Source organism: Mytilus galloprovincialis, chromosome 3 (assembly GCF_965363235.1).
Source record: "Mytilus galloprovincialis chromosome 3, xbMytGall1.hap1.1, whole genome shotgun sequence".
Taxonomy (NCBI): domain Eukaryota; kingdom Metazoa; phylum Mollusca; class Bivalvia; order Mytilida; family Mytilidae; genus Mytilus; species Mytilus galloprovincialis.
This window is the reverse complement of record NC_134840.1, coordinates 96,316,345-96,328,873: the sequence shown is the minus strand read 5'-3', so window position 1 is coordinate 96,328,873 and position 12,529 is coordinate 96,316,345. Positions and strand designations below refer to the sequence as shown.

General features: G+C 31.4%; 1 protein-coding gene across 1 annotated transcript; it reads left to right on the top strand.

Annotated features, from left to right (window-relative positions):
- The first annotated feature begins 713 nt into the window (after positions 1 to 713).
- On the top strand, positions 714 to 11,088 carry LOC143066652 (neuroendocrine convertase 2-like). Its single transcript, XM_076239503.1, has 5 exons — positions 714 to 825; positions 5,670 to 5,983; positions 7,794 to 7,862; positions 8,521 to 8,553; positions 10,753 to 11,088. The coding sequence occupies exons 1-5, from the start codon at positions 749 to 751 to the stop codon at positions 10,911 to 10,913; spliced, it is 654 nt and encodes a 217-aa protein (XP_076095618.1). The 5' UTR covers positions 714 to 748; the 3' UTR covers positions 10,914 to 11,088.
- Positions 11,089 to 12,529: the final 1,441 nt, after the last annotated feature.

The following is a 12,529-nucleotide window of genomic DNA, read 5'->3' as shown; positions in this document are numbered from 1 at the left end:
CCTATAATTTCGGATAGCGTGTTCATTGATATATCGCTAATCTCTTAATTTTGTGAACTCGATAAATGATAGAGTTTACTGGATTTCATGTTTATGTTCGTAATCACTAAGAAAATGTACCAAAGCAAGATGGAACTCAACGAAAACGGACATGCAATTTTAAGCATTAACAATATACTCATTTACTGTAAATTCATTGTTATTTCTTGGATTTCGTGTGCGAACGTGACATCCAAAGATAAAGCATGCAACGAAGTACAAATTTCCTATTGGTTTGAATGCAGAAAATGGAGAATCTTCGAAAAAACTTTAAAAAAAACCTGCATACCCAGGCCAATCAAAGAAATCAAGAGTATAATGTTTCAAACAATTTCAATTGTAAATAGTACGTTAAATAGCATTTAGTAACATATGCCGAATTGTACATGTAAAATGTTAATGATATTGGTAATGTCCATGACGTCTACAAATCGTCTGTGGTACGATACCGGATACGGCCTTCTATTTCCCGAATTTTAGTACAAGAGATTAGATTGGTGTTATTGATGTAATAGGACCAACTAATACCATATTATTACAACCGAGTTAAGTCTTGTTTTTGTAAGGGCATGTGGCGTTGAATCTTAAGTGTAGTGATTTCTTGTACCCTTGATTTATCTTTCTGTGCTTTTAATAAGTATCTCCAATTTTCGACTTTGATATTATAGTGAGCCAGGTTCTATCATTCGGAATTTTGGATGCAGACAAAATGGTAACGTTGTCAACTAACTGGACTCAGGTTCCTGCTCAAGAAACTTGCAAACTGCCTGAACAGTTTAATACGAAGTAGGTATATGTCTTTATACTTACAAATACTCAACTGCCACTACGGTTTAATACAAACGCTTTTTCTTATCCCAGGCATAGATTACCTTAACCGTATTTGGCGCAACTTTTTGGAATGTTGGATCCTCAATGCTCTTCAACTTTGTACTTGTTTGGCTTTATAAATATTTTGATATGAGCATCATTGATGAGTCTTATGTAGACGAAACGCGCGTCTGGCGTACTAAATTATAACCCTGGTACCTTTGATAACTACTTTATTTATTTTCAAGTAGTATGTGCACTATTGAATTATTCTGTAACTTCATTTTTTTGTCCTTTTTTGTCTACTTCTTATTTTGGATGAAACCCAATATAAACTTAAAATGCTTCATACAACGATAATTTTGCCATTTAAATTTTCGCGGTTTTCAGCTATTACAAAAAAATAATTGTAAACATTATATGTTTTGAAGAATATCGAGTTATATAACTTGCTTAGAAAGTACCTTGATGTTTAAACAAATCTTTTTAGAAGTGTCCAACCTCCATGTACTAGTATCTGACGAAAATGTTTCGATTTGAAATCCATATAAAACTTTTTTTAACATTCTGAGACAGTTTTTGTCTTGTGTTCATTTCTGTTGTTTGCATAATCGTTCTGTAGTTCTAGACCAAAACATACAATTTTTTTAAACAAAAACATGTTTTTGTATATTAATTGAAATTGAAAAATGTCATGCATATTTAGAACGAACCAAATAAATATATACAACAAATAGAAGCATTCTGCAATAATTGTCGAACAAATGAAGGTTGGAAGCTCAAGGCTGAGAATTAAATATTTTACCTTCATATTTTTCAAAAGCGTCTTACTGGACACAGATCATGACACTACCCAATCGCAGAACATCAAATGTATTTCCTAAACGGACAAAGAGCACGACATTTCACGATCTAAGTATATCGAATCCACCTCCTTAACGTACACGGAGGATAATACTACCTAACCACAGTAAAAAGAACTCAGACCCTTAACGAACATAGAATATGACACTATCCAATCAAAGTATACATAATATAGCTCCTTAACAGACAAAGAGTATGACATATCCAATCATAGGACAACGAATTAATATCCTTAAAGGGAAAATTCGCGATTTTTTACTTATGGTTTAAATATGTTCATTATGACATAATATATATATTCACAAAGTTTTATCGCTATAATTGCAGTAATAAAGGAGAAATTCAATAATCAATGAAAAAATATTAACAACTTCCTGTAGGTCGTGACGTTTTCTCCTGGTTTTTGCATGCCGGGATTTAAAATACAATCATTAAAAGTCTTGGTTTTTAATCATATTTTAACGTAATCGTAAGCGCGTCGATGACTTCTGCTTTATCTAATAACCAGCCGATAATAAGAAGATAAAACGCACAGACGTGCAATTGTACATATTCATGAGATAAATTTTCTATGTTAAACGTATATATTCAAATTATTTTTTTATTAGACAACACAAAATGTTATAAATTTATTTTTAATTAATGCATTTTCGGACTGATAAGGTGAACAAATTAAAGTACAATAATCTGTAAAGACAACATGTTGGTGTACTCTTATTGACCTTTTACTGTCTCTGCTATGACTAGGTTTATACGATGTGCGTATTCACGGTTCTGTGGCAAAACTCGTAGAAGGCTTGTTGACAGGTAAATTGTCATTTGCACTTCGATATCATGTTAACCACGCCTCTAGGGCACACCTTGCAGGTGTGACTGTCTATTCGGATTAGTGGATTATAAAACAAGGGAGCATTTAATACACACATTTAAAATACATATTCAAGTTGGTGACAAATGAAAATAGATCGCCGTGGAATTATTTAATTATATTTGGTGCTATTATTTATTTGAATTCAAATAAATTAATTTACTAAGAAATAAACAATTTTCGGTTAAAGACGGGAAACTTAATTCATGTGTCTGAATGAAATGATATACACCTCTAAGACTTGTCCTTGATTTATGTCTCATAAAAAAGGGGAACTTAGAAATTAGAAATAGCTTTACCAAAGCATTTTGATTGTCTTTATTAGGCAAAAAAATGTACGAGAATACTTACATTTAGACTTTTGAAACCCATGTATTAATTGATATCTGAAACTATTTGAAGATAACTCTACCGAAGAGGAATATAATACGTACAAATAAAGAAAAACTACTGGTGTTTTTTAATCTTTGCACATAAATGATTAATTATTGTTATCAATAATATTGTTCATTTAATTACTTAATTAGTACCTAAAATATGTCTACCGCTTGGCATTAAATCTCGGTGTGGTAGGAAACGATTATTACATATAGATTATATTATTTGGATGAGGATTTAAGCTAGTCTATAAAAACTCATTAATTAGTTAACATACATTCGAGACCAAATACAGTTGTTGTAATAAAACTTATATTTTAGTCATGCATAACTGATATTGACGAAATTAGAATAGTTCGTCCCTACATCGTTGTTCTTGAAACAATTATTATTAGTATACATGTAAGTTTCCTGACGTATAAGCGCCATTGAGGATGAGCTCCAGAGAAAGCAGACTAGTAGCGTTTCGTTAGTTTGTTTGTTGGGAAAGGAGAGGAAATGCAACCAGTTGTACAGATAAACGACAGAATAACCATACAAGCATATATGGTCAACACAACCAGAAAGAGTTCCAATCGTTGGACGGGGAATATGAAGGCTTCCAAGAATGAACAAGTGACATGTCTAACTCTGAACAGTTAGAAAACGGACTATCGACATCGACCGCTTGTTCTTGATATTTGAAACTGCATGCATATATACGTATACGTTTATGATAGTGATGAGTTCTTGCGTCTGACAAAAACTAAATTCCTTCAATCATGGTTATATCTTGCCATACGTTTATATTGGTTCGTTAGGGGATTACTCAAAATAGTTATTTAAACATCCTGTTTGTGAGATTAGATTCATTTCAATACCGAAATTTCGTCTATATATTAAGATTCACAAGTTATAACACGGAGAAGCTCTGAAGGTACATCACTCCCATTTTGTTTGGGTGTGAACCATCGATGTTAACAGCAATATTAAAGAATAAGATGATGATGGTAGAAAGAACTATGGGCGTCATGTGGCAAATATTACATGCATATCGGACCATGAGTTGTCAATCTGTATGAAAAGATTTCCAATACAACCATATGATTGAGAAGGAATGTTTACATGCTATACTCTCGTACTAGTATTACAGGGTTCTTGTGGCGTTCACCTTAGACACACATCTTTTTAATGATGTTTAAAAAAAAGACAGAACCAATTTAATGTCATAATCCCTAAGAATACCCCTATTTAGCGGACAAGCAATTTATTTTTATAATTAGTGTCCGTCCAGTGGCATATATAACAATTGTGATGACGAATTCATTCCTTTGTTCGAGAACAATCTTATTGAAATATAAATCTGTGATTTTACTATGTCCACAACTTCGATGAACCAAAGCAAGTTATACATCGACCTGTATTTAAATCAAATTGGTTCTCTTCTTCTTCTTCTTTTGGTATACAATAGTCTATCGACATTCGATGATTACATACTGTTGGCATACGTGGACTAGTCTATTTACAAAACTTTTATCCCAATTTATTCAAAATATATATGTTTTTCTTATGTTCAATGTATACATGTATATATTTTAAATTGCGCTATAGTTCCGTAACTTTCTACCCAGTCGTATAAACGAATCGTCGACAAGTGCGTTCATTTTTTAAAATCAATATTTCTGGTATGTTCCACTCTGTCCTTCACTATTGACAACGAGTATATATTACATTTTCCCAAATTCACCCTTGGAAAAAATATTTAAATAGATTTTAAGTTCATCAAATCTTATTTTTTGGGGTATTATTTATATTTTTATGAATAATATTCTTTACAACAGAAATTTTATTTATAAACAAGCGTATGAGTTTAGTAATGACAAGTAAGACAGACTTGTATATTATACATCTGATAGTTCAAAATGGAAAGTTATAAGTTATCGGCCATGTACACTGATCAATACCTGCAGAAGTGAAACGATACATGAACTTGCAAGCCCGACAGGAAATCGCTTGAATACCTGGACGTGTCACCTCACACCGCTCATAATACCTTTGGAAGTAATACCTTTAGCCATGCTGGTGATCAGATGAGGGAAGATCAGAATTTATTTGAAAAAAGTTTATTACTGTAAAGAATTATGAACAAATTAGATTTTCGAAAACAATTTTCACGGAACACTTATTTATGATTTCAACTTTGACTTTTTACCTAATTCCAATATTAACAGTTTAAAAACAACAGACCATGGTAATTAAAAAAAAAATAAGAATATTTTCCGTATCAAGTTATTTAGTCGGATAAAACAACCGTATGAGTGACAAGATATCGACACGCAATTACGACTACATCGGTTACTGTCGTTTTGTTCCTTTGTGGTTTATAGACATATCGTTGTTATTAATCGAGAAAGAAGACAAAATGGCCGAACGCAGAGAATTGATACTCTAAATTTAAAATCGATGGTGATCGCTTATCTAGCGGAATAAAACTTTAAATATCTATGAATTTGAGCATTTTTATACAGAATGAACATGATATCAATTTTTGATTTTTTTGCGAAGTTTCCCTTTAACGGACACAGAGCATGGCACTACCTAATCATAGATCATCGAATGTAGTGGCCTGCATGGTGAAATATGTTTTATTTACTGACGCAAGTAATACCACTTGTGTTTGTAAATTCCTGAGTATAAAACAGCAGGTAATGTTATATATTTGTAATTGTAGAGGAACAAAAGGATCAGCATTTTCGACAGTTTCACTAGAGTTTCATTATGATGAAGACTGTAACATTAATTTTCTAGAACACGTGACAGTCTATGTAGAATTCTCGTTCTCAAGATACCGTGGTGACACTGAAATATATTTGAAATCACCGAGTGGAACGACAAGCCACATACTTACGTATAGGCCTTTCGACTCCTTCGTATATTACGATAGAGGGGATCTGTCATGGACGTATATGTCCGTTCATTATTGGGGAGAGGATCCAAATGGAACGTGGGAATTGTTATTCCGGTCCCATCATGGCTTTTCAGCAGGTATTTACAATTACTAGTATTGATAATGATAATCAGTTCTACTTCAAATTGTAATTTTTCTCTCGTTGGGGTACGGCAAGACATAACATGAATGGTTATCCTGCATTGTTAAAGTAGTCAGTAAAATCCCAAAAATACTGAACTCCGAGGAAAGTTCAATAAGGAAAGTTCCTAATCAAATGGCAAAATCAAAAGCTCAAACACATCAAACGAATGGATAATATCTGTCATATTCCGCACTTTTTACAGGCATTTCCTTATGGAGGGAATGATCGATTGAACCTGGTTTTATAGCTAGCTAAACCCCTAACTTGTATGAAAGTCGCATCAAATTCAATTATATTGACAACGACTCGTGAAAAAAACCCAAACAGAAACAATAAGTAACAAGAATGTGTCCATAGTACACGGAGACCCACTCGCACTATCATTTTGAATGTTCAATGGACCGTGAAATTGTGGTTAATACTTTAATTTGGCATTAAAATTAGAAAGATCATATAGTAGGGATCATGTGTATTAAGTTTCAAGTTTATTGGACTTCAACTTCATCAAAATCTACCTTGACCAAAAACTTTAACCAAAACTTTAACATGAGCTTCGCGCTATCTTTTTCTTTGTTCAGTGGACCGTGAAATTGGGATAAAAGTTCATTGGACTTCAACTGCATCAAAAACTACCTTGACAAAAAACTTTAACCTGTGTGTATTTTAAACCTTTACTGTTCAGTCCAGTTTGGGTAATATCCTTTTATCGTGGCTTGGTATTCGTACATCCCGCCATTTCTATTGTATATTGTCTTTTATTTCTATGTGCTTATGTGCATTGTCTATAGAGTGTCTATTTGTTTATTTTTATAGTGATTAAAATAATAACGCAATGTTGACACCTGTTTTCATATTTTTGGACATTTTTACCTATTGTGTCTGTTTGTTTTTTTCACACATCGTTGTCAATATAATAGAATTTACTGCAACTATCATACAGTTGAGAGGTTTAGCTAGCTATAAAACCAGGATTAATCCGCCATTTTTTACTTAGAAAATGCCTTTACCAAGTCAGAAATATAACAGTTATTGTCCATTCGTTTGATGTGTTTGAGCGTTTGATTTTGCCAGTTGATAAGGGACTTTTCAATTTCAATTTTCCTCGGAGTTCAGTATTTTTGTGATTTTACTTTTTTTCGACATTTAGTCTTTCTTTTTTGACACATTTATTAATTGTTTTTGTGATTAAGAATATAACAAAATATTGACTACTGATATTTTTGAATTATAACGTCTTGAAGTTGTGCCTACTTATTGTTGTCAATAAGATGGAATTATATGCGACTGATATACAATTGAGAGTCTTATCTCGATTTCAATCAAGGCTGAATCCACAATTTCTACATAATGGAATGTCTATACCAAGTAAGAAATATGCCATTTGTTTTTCATTCGTTTGATACGTTTAGCTTTTGATTTTGCCTTTGGATAAGGTACTTTACGTCTGAGTTTTCCTGGGAACGAAATCCGTTTTGAGTTTTCTTTGAAGTTTTTTATTTTGTTAATTTAATTCATATTAAGTTAATATATTTGTCCGTACGCATGGGTTCCACTGACCTCATTTTCATGTATTATCATAAAGATTGAGTCTCAGTGATTTATTAACCATTGTTTATTGTTCAAAAGCTACGTTTTGATAATTTCTTCGTTACTTATAAGTAAAACTTTAATTAAGTGTAAATGAAAACAAAAGAAGGAAGTTTAACATGGTGCATAATAACACATTACGTTATACAATGTAATTCTTTATTGTGTACGTACAGTTATTGTGAAAGAATGGAGCATTACGTTGTATGGTACTGAGACAGATCCATATCTTGGTGACAATCAATGTAAGTACAGTTTTAATGTGAGTTGCATTTGTCTGGTTTAACAAATAAGTTTGTAATAAGCATTACAGGTTTTGACAACTTTTTGAATTTGATGTTATATGTGTATTTTATACCTAAAAGAGGGGCGAAAGATACCAGAGGGACAGTCAAACTCATTGATCGAAAATAAACTGACAACGCCATGGCTAGAAAAGAAAAAGACAAACAGACAAATATTAGTACACCTTACACAACATTGAAAATTAAAGACTAAGCAACACGAACCCCACCCAAAATTGGGGTAATGTATGATAACGTAAAAAAAACAAAAAAAAACAAATGGGGTAAATTGACCATACCTTTCAAATAACAATACTAAAAAAAGGAAATTTTACATTTAAAAGTCAAACAGCCGTACGAGCTAGCCACTTGTAGGACAGATGATTTTAGTCGCGTTTATATTTTCGATTATTCTCAAATCTTAAATGTTCCTACGAATTACATTCTATGGACCTAATTTAACAGAATTTGTTATAACATTTTCGACTCCTGATCAAACTAGTTCGAAAAACAAACATTTTATAAACAGTTCTCGGTTGCAGTACTTAAGTGCTAGGAGCTGACGTTAAGTAAAATATTATGTTAATTAGTTTTAAAATAGAAATGATTTATTTGACAGTGTTAACGGACAAGCAAAGAATAAATCAAAATGGTAAGTTTATTTGTGATATAACAATTTTGTTGAAATTTCTATTTCCCAGGTAATTCGTCGTTTCAGAATCTACTAACCTACGGGACATTACATTGCTTTTACCTAAAACTGAAAAAAACGTCAAAACATAGCTTTTATCTTTATCGGACAGGTCATTGCTAGACATTCTAAATGTTTTTTGTAAAATTTTGAAAATATCAGAAAGAATGCGTAAGATCTTAAAAATACCAACAAAAAACAGCAGAATTTATTGATCGAATATTTCTTAAAATTAGCGAAGGATATACCGTTCACCGAAAACATTTTGTCCTTTGATAGGAATAACTATATTTTATTTTGTTTGTGATATTCTTTAATGTCAGAAACCTTCATTTGACGTTTTAAATTAAGGTCATTTCTCAAGAAATTTTACGGTCGCAATCACGAGCTGATTGGCCATTATGACAAAAGTGTGTCAGAAATCATATCTGATATTCTTCCTCAGTCATAATAACCTTTCATCATTACCGAACTGAACAAAGAAATAACACGACGGGTGCCGTATACGGTGCAGGAAATGTTTACCCTTCCGGAGCACCTGATTTCACTCCCGGTTTTTAGTGGAGTTCGTGTTGTTTCTTAATTATTATTTATAACTGTTGATGTAAATGTCCTTTGGTTTTGTGAGTCTTTGTTTACTCCTTGGTTTTAATTGTTAAATATTGTCTTATCCTTTTATTTATAAGAAATTTTAATTTCCAATTATTGTTATTTAACTCTATTAAAAAATGATGTGTTCTAAACGATATTTGATTGTATTTAATTTGTTAAATATTTCATTGGCAAATACAAAAATCATGAACAGTTTTTTGCATATGCAGATCACAGATAACATATTTTATGAGAACAAATGTTTCACTTAAGAAATAATTGGAATTTGCAAGAATGAATGAGAGTTTTTAATGTTAAGTATGTTGAAGCAAATAGTTTTTTTTTAATCTTACAGACTGATATTTGCGTTAAATGAAAGGTAACCAATTTAATTTAAACAGAAATATATAATACGTTTAGAAATAATCAGGAAACTATATTATCACGATTTGTTTCCTTACCCAGTGTATTTACGAAAAACAACATTGCACCGTCGTATAATAATCAAAGCAACTAACTTAGCAAAAACACATTTTGTCATTGTTTTTCATTAACAGTGAATGTATTAATTATGTTTTGATTAGAATGACGTCAAATATTTTAGAATATAAAATACTAGTCAACAAAAGAAACGATACACGACTTTTTCTCCAAATTAAAGATGAAGTTTTCCGTTTATAGGACCAATATTGAAGGTAGTAATACTTAATAACTATGGAAATGTAAATCCGTTTAAAAAAATTTCTTTTGGCTTTCATGACATCATTTGATGAAATTTGATTTTTTTGACAAAATTTACACAAAACGACAATTTTAAAAGTAGAAGTTCCAAATAATGATCATGATGCCAACCTATCATTTAAAGGTAAAGACAATGTTTGCCATCGAATCGTTTTTAAAAATCATACAGTTTCTTATAAAGCAAAGTTTGGCCCTAAGAAATCGTTAAAATGTATAAATTATCAATAGATTTACCATAGACAGTAGTGTAAAGTGAAATTCGTAAAACGGAATAGTAACAATCTTAAAACTAATCCGAAAGGTTCTAAATTTACAGTGTGCTGTTTTTATATCTAAAGCATTGATTTGCGACGAAAATAATTTTAATTTTTGTTTGCATTTTTTGAGATTTAAAAAAACACACTTTTTTTACCAAAAATTTAAATAAACGACATTTTAACCCATTAGTTACAACATGAACATAACTTGATTAGCATTTTCAATATTTTAAACAAATTTGAAAATTCATTAAGTACTTAGAAACTTGTGTGTCGTTTTTTTATCCAACTTTCCGCAAAAATAATTTCCACCCTATGATCGTTTACACGGAATTTAGTTACGTTCCAACAGGTTTTGATATTCAGTATCATATATGCATAGATTCCAAATGAAAGCGTTTTCAAATAGTGTATAATTTTTTGTTTTATATTTAGTACTATTTGATAAATTTTATTCAAAAGTCGTGCATCGTTTCTTTTGTTGACTAGTATAGCTCAAAATGCTCTCAATTCCTTTAAATTTTGTGTATCATGAATGATATTGCTATCTTAATGTTGTATTGTATTACAGATGGTTCCAACGACACGTACATTATAATCGGAGCAGTGATAGGACTATCTACTCTTTTGGCTATTGGAATCATCTTATTAAAAAAGAAATCAGTGTCTACAATTGTACCATCCAAATCAATTTCAAAGGAATCAACTTGTAAAATCATCAGTCATACGTAATTTGCATCTACAGTTGTACCACAGTTGTCATGAATCATGAAAACAATTCAAAATCAAACTTATAGATGTGGTTAAAAACTTTGGTCAGTTGCGCAGTCCAGTTGACTGTTTAGACACATTTGAGACAGCCGTTGATTATAGTAAATAAAAGGTTCTGAAATACAAATAATTATTAACAAGGAAACTAGTATTGGTGAAAACCGGCACGATTTAGATGTTAACGTTAACAAACGCACAATAATCATTTCTTTGCAACAATCCGTAATTGTTCTTTACAAATATTTTGCCCCGAGAACACTCAAGGACATTTTTTGTCAAAAAGCACATTTTGAGCATAAAATTAGTACCGTTTTTATTATATGAAACATATTTTTTTTAAAAGGGCCTGTCGAGTTTGAAAGCCATTTAAAGTGTTTTAGTCCCAATGATATCATCAAACGTCGAAAATAGCATCTAAGCTGAATATTACTGTTCTTGAGTTAAGAAAATGGATAAATTTAATTATACAAAAAAGAAGTCAAATCACACAAATACTGAACTCAGGGGAAAATTCAAAACGGAAAGTCCTTAATCAAATTGCAAAAATGAAAAAACACGAAACGGATGGACATAACAACTGTTATATTTCTGACTTGGTACAGGCATTTTCAAATGTAGAGAATGGTGGATTGAACCTTGTTTTATAGTTGTTTGAAAGTGATTTTTTTTCTAGTATGGCGGTGTCGAACGATTATGCAAATACGGATAATTAATTTTATTACTGAAAAATAATCTGCCCATGAATTCAAATGTATCTTATCTTTAATTAGATTAGCAAAAATGAAAATACATTAACAATCATGCAAGAGTTCGTTTATGCATATTTATCGTACATCCTATACATTTCTAGGAATATGATTGGTTAAAAGCGTCCGCGTTCAAACCGTGTATATTTGATATTAGGTTAGTAGGGAGGCGGGGCTTATTTAATACACGATTAGTAGTGGTGTTACGTCCCTTTATATTCCATATTAGGTAAGAAGGGAGGCGGGGCTTATTTCATACACGATTAGTAGTGGTGTTACGTCCCTTTAAAATAACAAAACGGTACTGAGAAAAAAATCTAAAATGCTTCAACAGACGAAGAAATTGATGATTATGATGGAAATAAATTCATAAAACACATTTAAACCTTACCAGTTGTTATAGTTTACATCTGTTTTTGTAGGATCAGTGGAAGAAGTTTCTTAATACTAACAGTATTGAAGACATGCTCATTTTATAGGTCAATTTCTAAGTCTAAATTTCACACGTTAAGATAGTCGGTAAGATAAATTCGTTACATATTATGCTAGTGACGTGATATGATATATATGGGGTCAGTAAACTCCATATAGGGATTCAGTAAATTCCATATGGGGATTCAAACTTCGCTCTCATCACATATGGAATTTACTGACCCCATATATATACCGTATTAGGTCACTAGCACACTATGTAACTAATAATGTTTCTCTTAGAAATAAAGAAATATGTATTTAAAAGTTAGAAAATAAGCGAAAAATTTATTAAACTATGAAATATACAAAGATATAAAATTAGGAAACAATTGCTAATACGGAAGATAATATCGTTAC